Source organism: Arachis duranensis, chromosome 3 (genome assembly GCF_000817695.3).
Source record: "Arachis duranensis cultivar V14167 chromosome 3, aradu.V14167.gnm2.J7QH, whole genome shotgun sequence".
NCBI classification, from domain to species: domain Eukaryota; kingdom Viridiplantae; phylum Streptophyta; class Magnoliopsida; order Fabales; family Fabaceae; genus Arachis; species Arachis duranensis.
The window spans coordinates 10061188-10085116 of record NC_029774.3 but is presented as its reverse complement, the minus strand read 5'-3'; the positions used below and the strand labels follow the sequence as shown (position 1 = coordinate 10085116).

The window sequence follows — 23929 nt, the reverse complement described above, 5'->3', positions numbered from 1 at the left end:
ACTCATACTGATCAAAACGAACAGGAAGCAGTTCATTCCTCATAAACATGCATGGAAAACAATTTCATTCTCAACTAACATAATGTGAAAACCAAAAAATGGAACTGACCTTTCACTGCCGTGTCACGCAATCGAGTCTAAACCTTCCACACGTTCGTCGCAGACTCGTTACCAGATTTTCGTTCTAGCGTCGTGCAAAGATTTTGGAGGGAAACAATGGTGGGAGATGAAGTGTTAAGGCTTTTTTATGAATGAGTGACATGAAGAAGGAGATTAAAATAAATGTATTATGAAGGAAATAGGAGATTATAAACCCCATGCGACGACGACGTTTTAGTTGCAGGGAGGGGGTATTTAGTCCTTGCAACAATTTTTAGTGCCACATGACATTTATATTTGACAACTCAGTCTCTAACTGACACGTCATACAGATAATTTGTTCGCAATCGATCACAGAGATCAATCGATTTACTTATATCGATGGATGGAGACTTGATTGAGATTTAATGATGATCAGGGTATAATATATTCCATTGACAAGTGGTCAAGACAAAAAAAAGTATTTACTATTTTTTTATTTTAAATTTTGACCAGGAGTGTTTTTATCTAAATCTTATGTACAATTTCAATATATCAAATGGATTGTTTCTTATGCATTTATGGTCATAATTCCTTTACAGATTCAATTAATATATAATTGTTACAAATGAATAAAAAATTCACACCACTATAAATGTTTTAACAATTCTATTAACCTTATCGGGCCATGTGTATTCATCTACGTAATTTATGTAATTTATATTGTGGTTCACGATTTAGTCGCTTGTAAAGGTAAACGTAGATCGAATCGGATTTAATATCCATAGTTTTTAATTTTGGATAGTTGGATTCGATTTGATCCAATTCGCACATTTACGGATCAGATCGGATTGGATATCAGATATATATTCACAAAACATAAAAATATTTTTAAGAGCTTATTTTTATTAAAAAAATATCAATAAAATTTATTTTTTTATTCTTTTAAATATGTTTATGCTTAAAATAATATTAAATATATTTTTTAATAATAAATTAAAATAATATAACATATATGATAATTATTAATTAAAATAAAACATAAAAAGAATATTTACTTATTTATTTCTTGATTTTTGCAGATACACAAATATGCAGAAATACCTACACAAAATCCGCAATCCGATTCTATTAGTGTGCAGATCGAATCTGATAACTTTGCGGATCAGATCCATATCTACAATTTTCGAATCAAATTTGGATAAACATTGCGGATACGTGGATCAAATCTGATCCATGAACACCCTAATTGCTTGAGTTGGTTGGTTTATATATTTTTTTTATGTTTGAACAAAAAAACTCAATACACCCTAGTAGAGCAAACACAGGCAAAACACTTATAAAAAAAAAGAAAATGCAAAATAATAATTCTAGAGTTTGGTTTGATAAATTTTTTAAAAAAAGTATTTGTGCTTTTTAAAATCATAATCAATTAAAAGAATAAAATTCATTACATGCTTTAAAAAAGTTCTCAAAATGATATGAATGCAAATAAAAAGTTGAAAAAATATAGGTTAATATTCAGGTTTTTTCTTTTTTTTTGTTTTTTAAATTGAATAAGTTATATTTTTCACGTTTTTGAAGTCAATTTAGAAAAAATTAGTGCCAAGACGATTAAAAGATTTTAATTAATAAAAATGATTAATCATATCAAAATTATTAAAAAAATCAAATATATTATACTTAGAAGCACAGAGAAGGAGAAAATATAGAACAAGAAACATAGAGGAGAGAAAATAATAATAAAATAATTTTATCATTTTAAATTTTATTTATTGGTCTTTTTTTAGTATAATATCTATGTGGTCCTTTTTAATAATTTTAATATGATTGATTTTTTTATTAATTAAAGTCTCTTAATGGTCTTTGGCACTAATTTTCCCCAAACAATTCTTCCTAATTTTTTTTTGTTCCCAAAAATAAATCCACAATAGAAATCCCAAAAAGTCCATGGCATAAGAAAAAGCCCAAAATCTAATGGACTTTTGTAAGTCAGGGTGCATCCAATTGAATTCTCCCTCTCCTCCTATTTCATCTTTCGTTCCATCTTTCTCTTTCTCTGTCTCTCTTTCTCTCTCTCAAATACGCATTGTTACAGCACTTCACCCTCTCAATCCCCACCCCTCTTTATTATTATTTTTTTCTTTTTTTCAAATTTCCCAACCCTCTTTTATTATCCCCTTATAAAATAATATTTATTTTATTTTAATAAAAAGAAGGACGTAAAATTCAGGGGTTTTGTGGGGTGAACGATCCCCTAAACACGAAAAAATTGAAATCTAAATCCACCAAAGCATATGGCATTTCACGTAGCTTGCCCAATTACATGGTATTCTTATTCTAACTGTCTCTTTTTTTTCTTCTTTTTTTCTTTTTTCTTTCTTTTATTTTCTCTTATATTATATTTTCCCTCGCAATTTCAACTACGATATACTCTGAAACTAACTACATATCTATCGTTTGTTTTCTTTTCTCTTCGCTCTCTTCGTTTTTTCTTTTTTCTGGTTTTTCGGTGGTTTTTGCAGTCGTAGAATTTGCTTCTGCGCCTTAGGGTTTCCGCGAGCTCTTCATGGAACTGAAGCTTCCAATGGCTTCCTCAACGACGTTGCCGCGCTCGGCGAATTCCTCTCCGACAATCGAAAGGACACGGCCACCGTCAAGGTTGCAGTTCCCAAGGTCGTACCACCTCCTCCGCCGCCGAATCCTACGCCGGATGGAGGAGTACCTGCCGCGGAAGAGGAGTCCGCATCGATGAAGGCAAAGCGCGTGGCACTGCAGCGGAAGGGAGCCGCCGCCATGATCGCCGCCGAGGAGTACGCTCGCCGGTTGGAGTCCGGTGATGTTGCGGTGAGGCTTCTTCTTCTTCTTCTTGCGAGGAGTCCGCCAATCAGTGTTTTACTGTTTGGTATTTTTTCTTTTTTTTTTTTGGTTGAGAAATTGCGTGTGTATCATGGAACTCAGGTAGTCTAGGTTTCTGAGTTAATTGGTATGTGTGCTTTCGTTGACTAATTTGGTGGCATGGTGTTGCTTCAAATCTTGAGCTGAGCGCTTGAACCATAGGTTGGAAAACGAGTTGAGGATTATTCATGTCTATTTTTTATGTATGTGCTGCTGTATTGGATGTTAGAGTAATATTATTGTGTGAGGGTTTTTTTCTCCCTCGTTGTATTATGTATTACATGATCAAGTGAAGTTGGTTTGTGAGTTTGGTACTCTTGGCTTATATGAACAGGATGCACCTGGAAATCCTGTTGGAGAAGAACCGTGCCAAGCTAATGCCAAAGTCTTTTGTCGAATGTGTAATCGTGTTGAAAACGAAGGAAGTGAGAGAGCAAAGAAGATGCTATCGTGTAAGAGTTGTAACAAGAAGTATCATAGGAACTGCTTGAGAAGTTGGGCACAAAATAGAGGTAAAGGAAGTATGTTTGTTTTCCTATATAATATATAGTGTGGTTTAAGTGCCATATCTTTACGTTAGTTGGGTCTTTTTCTGCAGATTTATTTCATTGGAGCTCATGGACCTGCAGGGCTTGCCGAATTTGTGAGGTAGGTATTGGGTGGATAGGATGGTATGTGATAGTATTGAGCTTACATAGAATAGTTTCTTGAATCCTCTTGGGAAAATGATTACTGGCCTCTTAATTGATTATACTCTCAATCTAGCTCTTTTATTTCATAAAACTATCTCCATAGTAACCTCTTCACTCTCTAGAACAAAAAAGATTGTTATATCACTAGGGATTGCTTGATTATGTTTTTTTGGGTACCCAATGCCTCAGAACACATTGCTTGTCTTATTAGTTATTTTTATGGTATTGGATAGGACATGGACATGGATGTTCAATTTAAAAATTAAACGAAAATAAGACATTTGTTTGATTACGTAGTGTGAAACTCTTTTTCTCTTTTTCTGTTGTAATAAAGAAAAGTTATATTTTATACCAGCTATATCACATGCTTGGGGATGTCTGACTTCATTCAATATTCTAAAAGTATTTACACTCATTATATATGATGAATTTGTATGCTTTTGGGTGTTGTTAGAGATATTTATGTCTTATCCATTATTGGCTTCCATCTAGGCTTGCAGAAGGACAGGTGATCCAAGTAAGTTCATGTTTTGCAAAAGGTGTGATGGTGCTTACCATTGTTATTGTCTGCAACCTCCTCATAAGGTAGGATCTCTATCACTTGGTAGCGTGTATAATATTGATTTTCAACATACTATTTCATTTACAATTATTTGTAATGCAGAATGTTAGTACTGGGCCATATTTGTGCCCAAAACACACAAGGTGTCACAGTTGTGGATCCAATGTTCCCGGAAATGGACTGAGTGTGAGGTATGATTCCAGAATGTTTGTATCCTAAACATTGTTTCCAGTGTTTATTTTATTGGATGAATTATATTTGCATGTTTCATCATAATATGCCCTGTATGTTTTTTGTTAGATGTTATGCAACCTTTATGTCTATTTAATTGTGAGGCCCCTATGATAGAAAGTGCCATGTAATAGTGTTTTACTTTTCCTGTTGAATAGATTTCGAAATTGTAGAGAATATCACAATTGCTTGTCCCCACTACCAAAACGAAAAGCATAAAAGAAAAGGGTTCAATTATAATTCTGTTTAACAAAATTAAAGGAGATTATAAATATCTTTTTGATAATTCATCTCTTCCTTCTGTTAAGCATGCATTGGATTATGGATTGTCCGTACTGAATGTATACCACCAATATGTCAAATTGGCTAGTTAAAAACAGTTTAATTTTTACTTAGTACATGATATTTAATCCCCCCCGCCCTTGCTGATTGAGTAATCTTAATTAGACGGACTTACCTTTTCCTATTTTCCAAATAAATTATATAGGTGGTTTCTAGGGTACACCTGCTGTGATGCATGCGGAAGATTGTTTGTGAAAGGCAACTACTGTCCAGTCTGTTTGAAGGTGCCAGTCTTTTCCCTTTATGTTCTTCTAGCGCATTGTTAGTAAAGCAGGACAATATTGGAGCAAGCTTGTAGAACGATTATAAAGGAAATTATTTGATGTATTTCTAATGTTAGAAGGAATTTATATGCAGATTTTATATTTTATTTAGTATTTTTTTATCTTTGAATATAGTTGAAGGATATAAAAATGTATGCCCCTCCAACCCCCCTTTTCCTCCTCCCAACACCAAAATAATAGAAATGTTATCTGCATCTGTCATACAGGATTGCATAGGATCCCAAGATCTTGTCTTCTCAAGTATTATGTTTTGCTAGCTGCTAGCATGCGTATTATCCTCAGCTATTTTATTTTTTTCTCAGGTGTTGGATTCTGAAGGAAATCTGAGATTCATTGTGTATGTCTATTTTGCAGGTTTACAGAGATTCAGAATCAACACCAATGGTTTGCTGTGATATTTGCCAGCGCTGGGTGCATTGTCACTGTGATAATATTAGGTTAGTTAGTTTACCTTTTGCATTTCGAAGGTGAATTGCTTTCATTTGCAACCAAGAATATATATGTTGATTAGCATTCCATTTTTTGTGTTATTTCCGTTGTGAACTTCATGATTCTATTTCCTTTTATTGCCTCGTTGAGTTTATTCTGTGATATTTGGAATCTATTGTCAATTTTTTTTACTTGTTTTTCTTGAGAGATTGTTGACTCTTGACATTGTCTTCACATAGCCACTAATTTTGACCTTGAGGTTAGTCATCATTTTTCCCTGTTTAAAGTTTGCTTATTTCATTTTTGTTTTTCGTTTTTGACAGTGATGAGAAATATCACCAATTTCAAGTGGATCGGAATTTGCAGTATAAATGTCCTACTTGTCGTGGGGAATGTTATCAGGTATGGATCATGCCTTCAATATCAGAAACCATGTAACAAGCCTCTTGATATTAGTCTATGTTGATTTTGTTCGTTGTACCATGCTGTATGTATTTGTTTATGTGTATGCTCCAGATCAAGGGACTTGAGGATGCAGTTCAAGAGCTTTGGAAGAGAAGAAATATTGTTGATAGAGATTTAATTGCCAGCTTGCGGGCTGCAGCTGGTTTGCCAACTCAGGAAGAAATATTTTCTATTTCACCATTTTCAGATGATGAGGATAGCGAGCCTTTGAAATTAAAGAGTGAATCTGGGCGTTCCTTTAAATTCTCTTTAAAGAATTTGTCGAATAACTCACCCAAGAAGTTTAAGGATTATATAAAGAAATCTTCAAACAAAAATTCTAAGAAAAGGGACTCTCAGTCGGTTATGATTAATAAACCAGACATGCACTATAGTTTTGAAGGACAAAGCGATGTAAAATCTTTACATAGCTTGGATGATGATAAGAATGATGATATACAATCCCAAAGAAATGAAGGTCCTGATGTTTATTCATCGCCTGCTGCTGGAAGCCTGAGCCAAACTGAAGTATCTTGTCCTATCAACAAGACAGGGATTTTGAAACATAAGTTTGTTGATGAGGTGATGGTTAGTGATGAAGAGAGGAAGCCCAGAGTTTTCCGAATAAAAAATAATAAGGCACATATACTGAATAGTGAAGATGAGAGTGGAAAAGATGGTGATAAGGCTGAGAGTGTCAAAGGTAAGAAGTTGGTGATTAATTTGGGTGCACGGAAAATTAATGTGGCTAATTCTCCCCGCTCTGATACTTCAAGCTGCCAAAGGGATCAAGATCTGGTTACTGTTAATGGTATACATCTCAATCAAGTCTTATTTGTTTATTTGATTGATTGTTTGTATTTCTGTTGTTTGTTTGTATTTCTGTCTCCCTACTTACAATGTATTAACTTGTGAAATTGGGGTTGTGGTACTTGTTATTTGAAATTGTGTTTGGCTGATTTCTTAATCAATGTCACCCTTTCCTCCCCAGAAAATCATTGATATACATCAATAGGGAAGAGATATGTATACAGTTATTAACAGTGATTGAATTGTGTGTGCTTTTGGTCTTGAATAGTTTGAAGCTCTCTTTTTCCTTCTTTTTCTTTGTTTTGTGACTTCTCCTGTTCAAATTTTCTTCTCAGGAAGTGAAGATATAAGCCAAGTAAGGAAAGGATTTGCATCAGATAGACATGATGGAGCCGCTAGACGTGTTGATGGTAAAGATAGTGTTGCCTGCTCTTCTTCTATCCCTGAAGTCCATAATATTTTTGCTATTACCTTCCACTGTACTAAGTATTAGCATATGAGTTTTGAAGATATTTCTAGTATTAACTCAAGTTTCTAGGAATAGTAATTGAGGTTCATGTGACTTGCAGGAAGCAATGTTGACTCTGGCCAATCAAAACATTTAAAGGTTTCAGGTAGAGAAGAAAATTTCATTAAACTGGGGAAATTGAAGCCAGAAGTTCAGAAATTCACTCTACCATCTGGTAGAGGTGAGGTTCCTTTAGATCAAACTTGCATCTTGCAGGGAAAACGTGGTACTGATGCAAACGTGGAAGCAACACCAAGAGGTGAAAGAACATATCATCGGAGGCCGAAAGAAGGCATTTCTGATGCATATGATGGGACAGATAACAATCATAATCAAACACCTTCACATTCTTTGCCAAAAGATTCTAAACCACTACTCAGATTTAAATTCAAGAAACCTAGTGTAGAAAGTAAAAATTCTATTATTCAAGAGGAAGAAAAGACTACAATCAAGGGCCAGAGGTCAAAAAGGAAGAGACCTTCACCTTTCAAGGAGAAAGCATCTTTTAATGAGGCTGGAGATGTAAATCAATCACAGACGGGAAATCTAATGGATGAAATCATGGATGCTAACTGGATATTGATGAAGTTGGGCAATGATGCAATTGGTAAAAGAGTTGAAGTTCATCACACATCGGACAATTCTTGGTTAGTAAATAACTAATATTAAATAATGGCATGCCAGCGAAAATGATGCATACTTTTGTACCAGCCCGTGAAGTTCTCTTCTACTTTGTGTCTAATTAGTTTATCTTTCATATCTGAACACTTTTATCTACTATTTATCTGATTACTGGCTCACTGAATGGATGAAACTTGGACCATCTTTGTCCATACTGATTTAATTTGATTTCATCGACAGTTCAACGCATTTCTTTCTCATGAGGCATTGACTTTGTAATAGGCTACAGTCTACATTTTCTTACCTTCTGCATGTTTGTATAGGCATAAGGGAGAGGTTACTGATATAGTTGAAGGCTCATCGAAATTGTATGTTACCTTAGATGATGGGAAGATCAAGACCGTGGAACTCAGGAAGCAGGGAGTTCGCTTTGTTTCTCAAAAGCAGAAAAGGTCAAAGACATGATCACAAATCTTTATCAACTATTAGTGATCCTCTTATGTGGCGGTGTTCCTTTAACTTGAAGATTATTTCATCTGTGAGGCCTCTACTTATTGAATTTGTATTGCTAGTCTCTTTCAATGATGCTGATCTTTGGGTGAAGCATTCTCCGATTGGAGCTAATTTTCAGATTTTTTTAGCCAGAATTTAGCTTACCTGCCCCTGCCCTTCTCTGGGTCGCAGGTTGTTCCTGCCTTTCTGGGCAAATTATTTTTTTTTCTTCTCCGAGTTGAGATGTACCAATTTCACAAAGTAGTTCTGTATCGTGATGTATAGGTTACCCATTCCTTTAGAATAGTAGGGCAACTTAGAGCCCGAGAAGTACTAGATGTAATGATGTATTACTTGATTAGGGCTACTAATAGTATTTGGATTGCAGGCTTCATGATATGAATTTATTTTCTCGAATGCTGAAATTCAAATTATCGTCATTTTCTTAAGGTACATGGTAGATTTTGGTGGTTGTGACTTGTTGTATACTAGTCAACAAATGTGTGTATAATATCAAATCTAATTCTTTAAACTATAGAATAAATGATCAAATTGGTATAAAAAATATCAATAGTCTTAGTTTCAATTTTTGAACAATTCACGGTTTAAACTTTTCTGTAGTTAATGTAATTTTATTATATATTTAATTTATATTATAACTACTTTAGATTACTCAAGAGTGTATTTGGTTATTGTCTTAAACAAATAGAGATATAGAGTTATAGATATATGAATACAAAGATACACAAATTTTATAACAAATATGACAAGAGTAATTTTGGAATTTAAAAAATATTCAGATATCCTTAGTTAAGTTTAGTATTTTAAATTTTAAAATATTCAAATTTTTAACAGAATATTCTGTTATTTCATATATTTTTATAATGTTAGTGATTTAATTAAAAAAAATTAAACAGATAAGAGGATTCAATAATATATATATATATGGTGGAGGTAGTCCGCATCTTCACAGACATGTCTATTTCACCGAGCCTCTCTCATGTACGGTTTTGTAGAGCGGTAGTAAGGGTGAGAACGGGAATTGAACTCTATGAGATCAAATTTCCCGTTGTTCCTCAGTAGCTCAGTGGTAAAGCGGTCGACGTATTTTCTTATAGATTTTCTAATTAAAATTAATATGGATATCATTACGATCCACTAAAAAGGATCCAATGAAAAAAAAAGAGACTTTAGCTTTTTAACAATTTTGGGAACGGAAGTGGAATTGCCCTTTTCTTGCGTTACTCGAAATCTATTTGCCTTCTTTCATCCCATTTTAACGAAACTAAAAACTAAGAACAAATTACATACAATAAAAAAGAGGGGGCCCGATTTTTCCGATTTTTTTCCATAGAAATTCTTAGAAAAAAAGAGAGAGAGAAAACAAAACGACGGTGTCATGAACTAAATGTCCTGTCCAAACCAAGAAACTGACTCTGAATAGTCCTGACAAATGATGATTAAGACGGGATTCGGCATTTTTAAACCGGGTGGACGAATTTTCCATCTCCAAAAAAAACCATTCTGATCTCCTATTAGAAAAATCCCCAATTCTCCTTTGGGGACTTCAACTCTTACGTAAAGTTCTTGTTTCGGAAATTCAAAAGTCGGAGACAGTTTTTTTTTATATATATATATATATATATTCAATTAAAAAATTAATAAAATTACAGACCACCAAGCACCATTACGCAATATTCATCATGTTAGAAGTTTAACGCCTCACTTGTCCTTTGTTTTTTTTTTTATTTCATTATTAACTAGATTAATACCGGCACAAAGAGCTAAATTTATTATATTATATGGTATAAATTTAAAATGCTATATATATTGCTTAAAAATATGTTAGATCATATGTAAATTAATATTAAAATTAGAAATTAATTTGTAAAAAATATTATACAATATATTTATTTAATTTGGTAATTTATATATGATTTAATAATATTATTATTCAACAAAAAATATAAAAAATATATCATTTTAATATAGATAATAATTATGCTTAATCAATTATTTTGTAATTTAATTGAATAATAATATGAATTAAATTTAATTAATTAAAAAGTTTAAAATTTTGTTTAGTAGCATATTAAAATTAATTTAAATTTTATAGCAGATGATGATAAATGACAATTTAAAATAAAAAATTAACTCAAAATTTAATCATTATAACAAATAAAATTATACATAAATTAGACTATATGTAATAAAAATATTCAATTGTAGTTTGTTCACCTGATTTCATATAATTATTTTTTATTTTTATTTTTTAAATAGTTACTTTTGTTGATTTTATTCTTTTTTTAATATTTAAATACTTTGGTACAATGATAAAACTATTAGATAAAATACAAGTATGAATATTATTAATATTTTGATAATTAAAAACGATATTCAATTTTCTAATTTAATTTTTCATAAATCATGACAACATGGATTTTCAATAATATTATGACAATTAAATAATATTAAGAAAATATAAATTATTGAAAAAAAAGTGATATATAGACGACAAAAATATTATATAACTTATAAATACAATTATACAAAGAAATAGAAAATTAATTAATACAATCATGAAGAGGGAGAAAGAGGGAGAAAGAGAAAAGTAAGAAATTATGTGAGAGGAAAAAAAAATGTGTGAAATGAATATGAATAAAGCTCTACATTTAAGTAAAATACTTAACCAATTCTAACCAAGTTGTTATAACAACTTTTCAAATCACGCGCTTTCTTTAAATACTTCTCCTCCTCCTCATCTTTCTTCTTCTTTTTCCAAATTTGCGCAGGTTCTTCTTCTTCTCTTCTTCTTCTCATCCTCTTTCTTCTTCTTCTTTCAAATTCGCACACGCAAATTCTTCTTACCAATAATATCAACATTTTGCGAACATCTTTATTAGTTCTGATTTGTTCTGCTACTATCAATAAATAATTTTGATTTATTTCTTAATTTATTTTGGTTCATTTGTGTGTTAATTGGGGTTCACTTGATGCTGCTGATAAGTATTGACAAAATTTTTTATTTCCTTAAGTAATTTCGGTTTATTTCTTAGTTTAATTGAGATTCATTTGGATTCAGAAATTAATTTGATGTATTTTTGTTAGTGATTTGGGTCTTTTTTAGCAAAAGAATGAAATTATTTATTATCACTTTGTTCAATTGTATTAGATTTCACTCCATTCCATTCCATTTGTCTTGAAAGTCATTCCAACCATTGGTACAAATTATTCATCGATAATACACTTGGACTGCAATGAACCAAAAATATTATTAAAGCAAAACAATTGATAATACCAAATAAATCGAATATTTGTCTATTCTACAAATTCGAATTCAGAAACACCTATATTTAAAATGAACAAAAAATATTATCAAAGCAAAACCATTGTATAATGCTAAATGAACCGAACATTTGTCCATTATATACATTCGAATTCAGAAACACCTGCGTCTAGAATGAACCGAAAATATTGTCAAAGCGAAACCACTGTATATTACTAAATGAACCGAACATTGTCAATTATATAAATAAATTCAATTCAAAATGTTGGAGTTATTGGTGATTACGATAACAAAAGAGAAGAAGAAGAAGAACCTATATGCACGAATTTGAAAGAAGAATGAGGAGGAGAAGACGAAGACAAAGAAGTTGTGTTATTGAAAGGTGCGTGTGATACACACTGGTGTGATGAGAGTGATTTTTGTTAAGTTTGGGCCAAATTAGTTGGATTTAGTTGTCAAAAATACTTAGATATATCGTTGAACCGATTGATTTATATAGTAAATATAAGAATGAGTAATGAATATGAAAAGAGAAGATAAGGAATTAGATTTTAATTAAATTTATACTTATTAAAAATTAAATATTAATATTAAAAGTAATAATATAATTTAAATAAAAATAAAAAATAAAAGAATATAAAAAAATAAAGTTAAAAAAATGCTATAACAATATATAAAGATAAATTATTATAAAAAAATTAAAATTTAATAAAATTTTATAACATAATATAAAAATAAAAAATTATGCTCAAATTATATGAATTAATTTGTGACATCGTGATAAAAATCTTGAAGGCTAACAATAAATTACCTTTTTCTGTTTTAATATTTTACTAATGGTCTATTAGCATTAATTAGGATTAAGTACGATTTTGGTCCTTAGCGTAAGGACAAAAAATTTATTTCGTCCTCGACCTTTTTTTTCCAACAAAATGGTCTCGAAGGTTCCAGTTTGTTTTAAAATCATCCCTCAGGTTGTTAGCGTCCGTTACAACCGTTTTAACAGATAATGATAATATTAATAAATATCAATAATAATAAAAATAATAAAGAAAAGAATAAATATATAAATGATGAAAGTGAATAAAGGTGCAGTGCCTGGGGTGTTCAATGGCAGCGTCTTCTGCTGAAGCTCCACGGAGAACAGCAGCGCTAGGGTTCAAGAGACAGCGTCCATAGCTTCCCAAAGTTCAAGAGCTTCACGATTTCATTCACTTGCGAAAGAGTTGCTCTGCGGACATGGCGAGAGGCTGATTCTGTGAACTTCATCCACGAAGGATAACCCGGGACAAAGATTCTGGGAAAGCGTATACTATGAGGTACGGTGTTGTTCCTCTTTTGCGATTCTGGGTCTGAGAATTTGGGGGTTTTTGATACCACTATGTGGCTTCTATCAGGTACAGGATGGCTGTAGTTTCTTTCGATGGGTAGATCCGGAACCTGGAGGTGCTCAGTAGGAGCTTGAGATTGCAAGAACCAGGAGGAAGATTACAAAATTAAAAGCAAGATTGAAGGAGGTGGAAACGAAGCTTAAGATTGTTAGTGCTTTATGTATTGCTGGTTGGGTTGGGTTTTTGTTTTTATTGCTGCAGAATCAATATAAGTTAAAGCATCCATATGGAATGCACCTAGGTTATAGATAATTAGGTAGGAAATTTTATGAGATTTGTTGTGATGTAGGGGTAAAGTTTGAGGGTAATTTGTGATGTTACACTGGTTTAAGGGTTTAGAATGAGTGAACCTGTTTAAATTAATGAAGCAAAATGTTGTTTAATGTTACATAAAATGTGACTTTGGTTAATGGTGAACCTGTGGTAATTTGCAATCCTAATGAACTTCTTGAGTAAAGCACAAAAGCATGAATCACAGTAACTAAAAATTCACTCATTAACTAATGGTAGATTTCATTTGATGAGAAGTTAAAACAAACACAAATTAAATGTTAGTTTCCTTAGGCCTAATACCAAAATACAGTGAATGTTCTGGCAGTGTAACAAAAAACAGAGAAGCAGTATTCAACTACAGTGTGCTAAGTCATCTAATACCAAAATACAGTCATGAAACCAGTGTCTATAAAGCAATATTCTGAAACTAAAGAGATAATACCAAAATACAAACATTGTTTTCATACTACTAATACATAATTAACTAAAGAGATGACTTACAAATCCTAAAGATTCTCCCACTCAAATGGAGGTAATTCGGCTATCAACTTCAGCTTATGTAGAGGAACATGTGGTGCACCACTTTGTATGACAGAAAAATGTCTCTTCCTCTCAAGTGGCTGGCTCAGGAATTGTTTGTTGCTGGTGGAGGTTGCTCCTGCTGCAGCCTTGTTCTTGGGTTGTGCTTGGGTGTTAGCAGTGACGAACGCAGAAAAATTTAATTGTGGAGGCAAAAATATAATAAAATTTAGGTATAGATATTTTTTTGCTTTGCACGATATCCAACAAATTAAGGATTAATCTATCAAAATTTTGAATTTCATTTAACAGGGCCAATGAGTTACTATACATACGAGACAAAATTTGAACTCACAACACTTGTTTAAGTGGACGACTAAGCTAATATAACTTAATTTAATTATCAACTAATTAACTAATATAATAAAAAGGTTTAATTACTCTGTTAGTCCCTATAGTTTTGCGAAATTTTCAATTAGGTCCCTATACTATTTTTCCTCTTAATTGGGTCCATGCACCAATTTTTTTTTTCAATTAGGTCCCTTTTGGTAGTAATTGGCTTAATTGTATAAGGACTCAACAAAAAAAATTGCTCCAGGGACACAAATAAAAGGAAAAAAAGTGTAGGGACTCAATTGAAAAAAAAAATTTGGTGCAGGGACCAATTAAAAAGAAAAAAATATAAGGACCTAATTGAAAATTTTGCGAAAATATAGAGACTAATAGAGTAATTAAACCTAAAATTAATTATCATTTTTTTGAGTTTATTTATTTATTTAATTTTTTATTTTATACTAAATCAAATTTAACAATATAATTATTATTAAATGTTAAGTTTAACAAAACATTTTTTTAACATAAAACATAAAAAAATATTTATATTTTATTTTAGAATATATATATATATAAGTATTTTTTTTTAAACCTTGTGGGGGCAAATGCCCCCTCTTCCATCAATGTAGGTCCGTCCCTGGGTGTTAGGCTGAGTGGAAGCTTTGCTGAAGTGATGGTTTGTTGGGCCGAACTGCTGGTTTCTTAGGCCTTCAGTTTGATTTCCTGGGCTGAGTTGTTGGCAGGTTGGGTAGTAATGGTGCAGTCTTCCTCTTCCTCCCTGTCCGAATTGTTTGACCAGGGGCTAGCTTAGATGTATCCTTCTTCCCTCATTTTGTTGAGGCTGGGGCCTATCAAGGAAATGTAAATTACAGAGACAGTTATAGACATATCCAAGTAGTTAAATTTATAGAAAGCATTAGAGTAAGTAAACCCTAGAACATAATGTTACAAACCCTCTTCTTAAGCTTGGTGCAGCCACCTTTCTTGTGTCCTACTACACCACAGTTGGAGCACCTTTGGACTTGACCCCTCTGTGACAGATGATTTTGGCTTCTGTTGTCTTAATCTCCAGGCCCTTGCTTCCTCTTCTTCACAGGTCTGTGGCTTGGCTTCCTATATGAAGGTGGCATGACATCATCGTACTAAGTCCTCTCCCATAAGTCCGGACCATTAACAGGATGTATGACCTCCTAATAGTACCTCAAGTAGGCTTCCTTTTTGTAGCAATCATCCACATAGGACTCCAAATCAAGGTCCTTGAAGGTAATGCAGCTGATCGCATGAGGACAAGGAATCCCACTCATTTGCCACTTCCTGCAAGAACACTCACCAACAGTCAGATCCACAACAAATTTATCCAGTCCACACATAACCTCATACTAGCCCCTGACCAGTATGGCCTCCAATCTCTAGCTAAGCTTGGCCGTTTCTCTATTTTCTTCCTAATCATTGGCATAATGTTTTCTTGATAATTCAGAACCTTATCCCTATTGGTAGCCCATCTAGTCATCATATACACCCTAATATCCTCTAACATGGTCACAATAGGTTTTTCTCTTGTTTCTACTATGACAGCATTGAAACTTTCACTCATATTATTAACAAGGGTGTCACATTTTGAAAGAAAAGTAAACCTGGACCTGGACCAGAACCTGGGTGGAATGCCATTCAAATGTCAAAATGCTCCCTCATTCAGACCTCGCAGAGATTTCATTTCCTTCTCCCAACTCTGCCAGTGACTTGCCTTAGCACACCTCCACATTCTGTTCTTCAGCTCCAAGCCCAGAAATTTCTTTCTAAAATTGTTGTAGAGATGCTTGACACAGAACCTGTTGTCCCACCTCTGGAATGACCTCTTCAAACGCTGGCAACAAACCCTATTAATAGAAGGTGAGATTTCATTCGATTAGTACATTTATAAATGTTTTGTTAGCACAATGCATAGTGTATATGTAAAACTACCTTCTGCTGGTCAGACATAAATGTGCATTTTGCAATATTGTATGGACCCAAATCCTTGGACAGATGACGCATAAACCAGACCCAAGAATCTTTTGTCTCCGCCTCCGCAATTGTATACCCAATTGGAAGAATCTGGTCGTTTGAGTCTCTTCTAATTGCAGTCAACAGTTGTCCTCCTTGGGGGTTTTCAAGAAGCATCCGTCCAACCCAATAGACCTTCTACAGTGCTGGAAACTTTTCTTGCATGCATCAAAGCATACATACAGTCTTTGGAAAACAAAATAGTTCATCAAGTCTAGATTTTTTCTCTCTTGAGCAAAATTTGGTGATCGAATCACTTTTAGAATCACCGTTGATCTTGGATTTGTTCTTAAAAGCTCTCCACCGTAATCGTTAATCCTCCTATACTGCTCCCTAAATGCTCCCTGGATCTGGCTCAAAACCTCTTGTTTTGTCTTAGCTGCCATTGACTTAGTAACGGTCAAATTTCACTTTTTGTGTCCCTTTGCTACCAAATCCTTTATCTTAATCCTTGGGTTGGATTTCACTTTTTTCTTAAACTGAGTGCCCAGCCATTTGGAGTGCATAATTCCAACCCTGTGTGTCTGCATGCAGGTATGCTGCAGATTCATGCTTCTTAGTTGCCATGTGAATTTCTCACCAACCTTGTGTGCATATAACCAAAAGGAGCAGTCTTTCTGATATACAGCCCAGACCCTCACCAAAAGGAGCAGTCTTTCTAATATTTCTGGCTGTCTGGACTGCAAAGGTTGCCACCGTGTCCTTAAACTCTTGCCGAGATTCATACAATGTGCCAACCTATAATTATGCTCCAAGTCATCACTGTCGGCTGCTTCCTCATCGTCCAAATCACTTGTCATAACCCTTTTACCCTTTTCTACGTTAGAGTCCTTTGGCATAGAATTTTCTTTACCAAATCCACTTTCATAGTCATAAACCTCCTCACTGTCAGTGAAGTGGATGTCTTTGGCACTATCCCCCTCTTCTTTGGATGGCAAGTATGTTGGGTCATCACTGTCTTCGCCACTACTATCATGGTCACCGGACCCAATCTGTCCCTCCTGGCTTAACTCTTCTCCAACAACCTTATTCTGACATTCGGTTTCAACCGCATCGCCAACTCCGTCAGTCTTTTCTTGGTCCCCTTCAAACACCACTACCTCCAAACCACCATCTTTAGGTTCTTGATAAACCACAATTTTATGGTTTATTTTGGATTGAATTAAGTGGATTTTGTCAATTCTTGTCACACTTATTCATGTAAATTGCATGTTTTTACTATTTCTTCCTAATTGTGTGTTAGGGTTCAAAACATGCTTCTTCGACCTTAAAAATGCTAATTCTTAATCCTCTTTTATTGTCATTCGATGTCATGATACGTGTGTTAAGTGATTTCAGGGTTTATAGGGCAGGAATGACTTAGAGGATGGAAAAGAAGCATGCAAAAGTGAAATGAATACAAGAAATAGAGGAATTGAGAAGTTGGTACCGACGCGTGCGTGTGACTGACGCGTACGCGTGACTTGGTGCAGAAGTCGATCGATATGTACGCGTGACAAGCGGCACGTACCTCACTAAAGAGAACACGCTGAGGCCGATTTCAGAACTCAATTTTGGCCCAGTTTCGAGCCCAGTCTGCAGATTAGAGGCTGAGAGTGAAGGAGTATAGGAGACACATTCCATTAGCTTAGTTTTAGATAGTTTTTGAATTCTAGAAAGAGAAAAATCTCACTTCTCTCTAGGGTTTATTCGTTCTTTGTTCATTCTCACTTGAATTCTTGGATTAGATCCTTTTTAATTTCAGTTCTTGTTGCTTTAATTGTAGTTTCTATTCCTTAATTTCAATTAGCACTCTTACCACTTTAGTAATTTTGAGTTTGAATTTGGATCTTGTTGGAATTACTTTTTATTAATGTATTGAGTTTTCTTTCATGTTCATTGTTGTCATTTGGTTTGTTATTAGCAATTATTGTTAGTGGGTAGCTTTGATTTGGATTTATTTCTCAATTTTATAATGTCTTCTTTTAGTGTACACAAGGTGTTTGTGAAAATGTCTTTTATGATTATGGAGTAGATTTCTACTCTTGACTTTGGGGTTGAGTATTGGAAACTCTTGAATTGTCAAAGTCTATGGTTGATTGAGTATTGGAAGTTGCTTGTTAGCTTGAACTTCACTAAAGCTAGTCTTTTATAAGGAGTTGACTAGGACTTGTGAACTCAAGTTATTTGTACTCACTTGACTTTCCTTCATTTGTTAGAGGATAACTAAGTGGAAGTAATAGACAATTCTCATCACAATAGATAATGACAATAGGGATACGAACTCCAATTCTCTCCCCTAGCCAAAACTTTTATATTGATTGATTGTTACTCACTTTTACAAGTTTGGAATTCCTAGTTTCCTCATTCTCAATTCATATCTCTTATTCTTATATGCTTTTAGTTGTAGTTATTTTGATGCATGCTTGTTAGTTACATAATGCTTGTTTGGTATTTCTAATTATATCACTTTAATTGTTGGTTGGTTGTTGCTTCTGTATACTTGTCAATTTACTTCTTCTTAAGCAACCCAAAAACTCCAAAATTTCTAACCAACAATGTGCATTCTAGATTTTTAGTGCAAATCATTGGAAGAACAACTCGGGATTCTACTCCCGGTTATTGAATTCATTGTTGTGACATCCTTTTGTAACATTGATTTGAGGATACTTTGTCGGTTGAAACTATACTTTGCGATATTGAATTGGAAAATTCTTTGATCAATTCTTAACCGGCATTTATTCTCCATTAGTTTTTTACTATCGACGCCCCCAGTATCTCTCCCCCACGTCAAGATAACCAACCTCCGAAAATCCTTCGGCATCCCCAACCTCATGCACCACAAACAAATCAACGAAGCCCCTCTTCCTTGTTATGCTGGACATCTCAATTGCCTCTGAGTCACCTTTCAACAACCTCAAGTGACTCTTGGAATCATCTGCAGTTGGGTCTTTGTACCATAACGCTACGATGGTGGACTTCAAATATCCAAACTGCCTCACCTCCTCGTATGCCTCAAACACACTCCACCGATCGTCGTTAATGTCTTCCACGACTGTAGCTTGACCCTTCAAGTACTTGAGCACATCGTTCTCATATGTGAATGCACCCCCATGGTGCACCATCATGTTAAAGAGCGTCATCTTCTTTCTAAACAACCCTATTATTAAAGACAGGACGTTACTAAACCAACAAACAAAGACAACAAAAACAATCAGCGCAAACTCTAGCCTTACACAGAGGTTCGCATGGCCTAGATTAAATTCTATACCCGTTACCTCCATCAACAAAGACGATATTGCATGGATAAAAAAGTTATCTCGACAAGGGCTATCTGTAATAACGAAGCCAAATCACGAATGCAGGAAGTTCTTCAGCAACCTCGCTCGAGCTACCAACACCAAACACTCTTCAACCACTTAACTAGACAGTCCTCGTAAAAACACTTTCGTAAGATTTCACACAAATATTTCACTCAACAATCCTTTTCTTAAATACTGGCTTACTTGGAGAAGGCAAAATGATTTTGGAGGAATGTAACGAAGATAATAGTAATTATAAGGAGCAATTTTATCTCTAAAATTTATTTTTTTGGCGCAAAAGATAATTTTAAAATAAACTGAAACTTTCGAAATCTAGAAACTAAAATTATACTTAAGCCGTTAATTAACTAAATGATTAAGAGCTACACTCAGAGCTACACTCAGAAACTCAGCGAGTAGAAGAGCTTCGCCATGAACGCCCCTGACCGTTACGAACGCTTTGTCGTCCCCGAAGGCACCAAAAAGTATGCCTCATCTCTCTCTCTCTCTCTCTCTCTCTCTCTCTCTCTCTCGCTTTACGGTTCTAATTGTCAAAACTTGATTTCAGGGTATCGTATGAGAGGGACACGAAGATCATCAATGCCGCCTCTGTCACCATCGAGAGAGAGGAACACACTATAGGCAATATTATTCGCATGTGCGCATTTTTTTTTCCCTTCAGTTTTAATTTGATTTTTAGCTGTATAAACCCTAAACCTAAATCGTTCGCTTTTTCGGATGCTTGTATTTTCAGGCAGCTGCATCGAGACGAGAACGTGTTGTTTGCTGGATACAAGCTGCCTCACCCTCTCCAGTACAAAATTATTGTGAGGGTGGGTTTCCAATCTTTCATATTTTTTCCCTTCACTAATTACTAATTACAAAGTTTTTGGTAAATGTATAAGTCATAATAAAATGTGATTGAAATTGGCTTCACAACAATTTCATTCACAAGTGATACGATGTAGTTTGGTACTAAAAGCGTGTGTTTCTGATGTCGGATTTTGAAGGGGAAGGGAGGTGGAAGAAAGGCTTGAAGAGTTAAAGGATTCTGCTTTACTATTCAAATCCTTTCTTTCATTCCCTACATTTGCAAGAGCTCCACTCAAAATTACATCCTAAGAGTCAAAAGTTACAACTTACCCTAGCTTGTTTACTAACCTAGTGATGGTTTTGAAGCATTTAATCTTTTAATATTCAAAGTTCACACTTCCATAGGTATATGCTTTTGTGGTATTTTTGTTTCTAATCGGCACTTGGAACTTGGGAGTGTCTCAAATTTCTATTTTTATGTGCAACATCTAGAAATTATTAGCATTACCTGTTGTGCTGTTGCTGTTGCTTTTGCAGATACATACCACTGGCCGGTCAGACCCAATGCAGGCATATAACCAGGCTATTAATGATCTGGACAGGGAACTTGATCACTTGAAGAAGTCATTTGAGGTCTGTATGTTGTTTCTTTTTTTTCCTCTTCTTGAAAATATGTTTAATTCCATGCAATCACTGATACTTGTTTACTCCTTAATCTTGAGAATCTTTCAGATATTAGAATATTATCCATTAGTACCGGGCAATGATTGTCTGATTGGCCCCATTTCAGTATCATTACTCTCAAAACTGCAAAGTAGCTGCAGGTTCTGAATTAGATCATATAATTTGACTGTGTGGGGTACCTGATGTTTTGTCAGTAACTTGTTCTAGGAAATTGGAGTCTGAAGAGGTTCAACTTAAGTAACTTATAATATGTTAAAGAAGAATACTTATATCACAAGTTTGGCTTCTCTTGCTATATTTTTGCTAGGCTCTACCATTCTAGTATTATGTTATCATTTCTTTTTATGGTATCTGTCTTTTCCACCTAGCAAATGTGGTTAAGTCCGGACAACATTTATGGGGAGGACTGTGAGTTGGCTTTTTCCTTCTATAAGAGATGTTGCCATATTCTGAGAAATTGTTCCTCATGACTCTCTGCTTCTATATGGCACTTCAAACGTAAATACTAATAGTCTCATGGTAGTTCTTTTGTGGTGTCTTGAGAATTGGCTCTTAAGTTCTTCAAAGTGGGCATAATTCTGGGTTCTGGCATTTCAGTGTGGGGAATAGGGAAGAACTCTGTGGAACCCGTGTACTACCTAGAATGATTATGTTACAATATAATTTTGTGCTGGGAAGAGACAAATCGGTTATGGATTTTATGAAGTTTTCTTGTCCATTTTTATTTGAGTTTGGTTAGTTAAAAATTCATATTTTTAATTGCAGGACGAGATGGTGAAGTTTTCAAGGGACTATTGATGTACATTCTAGATGGAACTTTTTCCCTTTAGCCTTTGCTGGATATGAAACTTGTTAAAGATGTTTCTTTTGGACCAAGGAACTTCTACAGTGGTGAACAATTTCAATGTTAACAAAACTATTGAAGGATGATTTGCATTGTACTAAGCTAATTATGTTTAAAAAGGAAAAATCCTGTCACATGAACCCTGTTTCTCTCCCTGAATCTTGAATGTGAATATATCCTTTTTTTAATTGACTTTTTTATTCTAGTATAACTTGAATTATTTAAAAGCAATGTTCAGTGAATTGAATTGAACTGAATATGAATATACTTCGGGGAACATACACTTGCAGATAGCATGATAATGTTGAACGCAAATGGTGGGATCTGTGTATAAAATAGTTGTTACAGGAGTATATTAGGGTTGAACAATTTTAGTGTAGAAGAACAAGGGGGTTTAGCTGCACATAAAGGCATTCCTAATGCTTTCGATCATATTGTTAGAGACGTGATTCACTGCACAATATCTTTATTGATCTTAACCTCATGATGAAATCTTCATGAAATTCTACTTTTATCTTTACAATTTTTCACAGGGTTTACTCTATCTTTTTGTTTTCTTGCTACGGTTAGTATCTACAACTATACTACCTAATCATCTAATAACTATAATCCCAACATTTTTTTTCGTTAGGCATAACCGTTTTTCGTCCAAAAAAAAGTAAGATATATAAAATTATTATTATTATTATTATTATTATTATTATTATTAATTGCACAATAATATTATATCATAATTTTTTGTATTTTTTAAACAAAAATAATGATAAATTTATTCATTAGATTCTTTTAATTTTGATGATGAACAAACATTATTAAAATAATTAATTACAAAATTATTAATTTGATTTTCATTTAACATATGTTAATTAATAATTTTGTGATACAGGTTTTTAATATGGGCCGAAAATAAAAGAAAAATCATTGCAAGCCCAAGTGTTCTATAAGTACATTCAGTATTGATGCAAAAATGTTTTATTTGTTGTGACTGAATTATTATTTTTATTGGGTTAGATTGAGTTATTATTACTACAAGCCCAAATGAAGCTTTCCTATTTGTTCAATACTTGATCCAAAAATCCATCAGGAAAGCAAATGTTACTAGTTGGGCCAAAATGAACTTTATTGCTACCAAACTCAACATTAATGAATGTTTCCATGCTTTATCCGAATCCATGAAGAAGCCTCAATGCTTCCAACGGATTCCATTTCACTCTTTGGAAGGATTTGAAATTTAATTCACTAGCATGGGGAACATGAGAGAGAACTTGACTTTGATTTGATGGGAATCATTATGATTAATGCTACACGCTAAACCACTAGGGAAGTAAAAGCACCTTTTCACTTGAATTAATAAACTCATTTTATTACTTTCCTTCCAAGTTGTTTATTCTCTCTCATCTCTTTCTTCTTTCTTCGGTCCTTGTCCAGGAAGCTATGGACGCTATGTTCAGCTACCAAAAAGATAAAGAAGAAGCTGCATGCTTCAAGGCCATCAAGTTAATGATGGCAAGAAAAAGAAAACCAAAAGGTATGTAGTGGCTGAGATTATCACCAAATGAGGTAAGATTTGGTGAGGTAATCTCGGATCCTTCATACTCAAAAAGAAGGAAGAAGATTCGGCCAGCAAGGGAGATTCTTGAAGCATGGCTTGTCTTTGATTCTGCTCAACCACCACAGGAAGTAGCTAGAGTGGCGAAGTGATGGTTGAGGCAGAGATCGAAGCAGATGAAGTCATCATCATCATGAAGCATCAAGGGCCAGAAATCCATCTTGGAGAGCAAGCCAAGGATGGAGAGCTCGGATTGATGAAGAGTGATGATCAAGAAAGAGCCAGAGGTAATTGCATATTGGGTTTTGCAGGGTTATCTCTTCTCTCTCTATGTGGCCGAACCGGTTCTGTTTCTTGAAGGAGGAAGAAGTTGGTTTGGGTGTTGGCTTCAAGTGTGGAGGCTTCCCTCTTCTTTAAAAAGAGAGAACAGCCACTGTTTGGAGCAAAGAGAAAATTTGAGAGTGCAAGGCACAGAGTTCTCAGAGCTACCTGAGCTAACAGTTTTCTCTTCTCCTTCAATGT

At 34.1% G+C, this 23929-nt stretch overlaps 2 protein-coding genes across 3 annotated transcripts in view; both read left to right on the top strand.

Annotated features, from left to right (window-relative positions):
• The first annotated feature begins 2139 nt into the window (after positions 1-2139).
• LOC107477447 (uncharacterized) lies at positions 2140-8808 on the top strand. The gene is made up of 13 exons (XM_016097461.3): positions 2140-2407; positions 2604-2925; positions 3311-3488; positions 3575-3624; positions 4161-4253; positions 4333-4421; positions 4949-5027; positions 5442-5524; positions 5840-5918; positions 6033-6771; positions 7106-7180; positions 7340-7925; positions 8223-8808. Exons 1-13 carry the CDS (start codon positions 2376-2378, stop codon positions 8362-8364), a joined length of 2547 nt encoding a protein of 848 aa, XP_015952947.1. The 5' UTR covers positions 2140-2375; the 3' UTR covers positions 8365-8808.
• Positions 8809-19875: 11067 nt separating this feature from the next.
• Positions 19876-23929, top strand: part of LOC107477449 (DNA-directed RNA polymerases II, IV and V subunit 11) — a 10648-nt gene continuing 6594 nt past the window's right edge. Inside the window, exons 1-5 of one of the 2 annotated variants that reach the window (XM_016097462.3) lie at positions 19876-20002; positions 20086-20175; positions 20272-20350; positions 20868-20963; positions 21780-22046. In XM_016097462.3, the coding sequence (XP_015952948.1) occupies positions 19950-20002; positions 20086-20175; positions 20272-20350; positions 20868-20963; positions 21780-21812 (351 nt within the window). In that variant the 5' untranslated portion in view covers positions 19876-19949 and the 3' untranslated portion in view covers positions 21813-22046. Of the gene's footprint in view, positions 20003-20085; positions 20176-20271; positions 20351-20867; positions 20964-21779; positions 22047-23929 lie in introns of those variants that run through there. The other variant, XM_052258869.1, reaches the window with a different exon arrangement.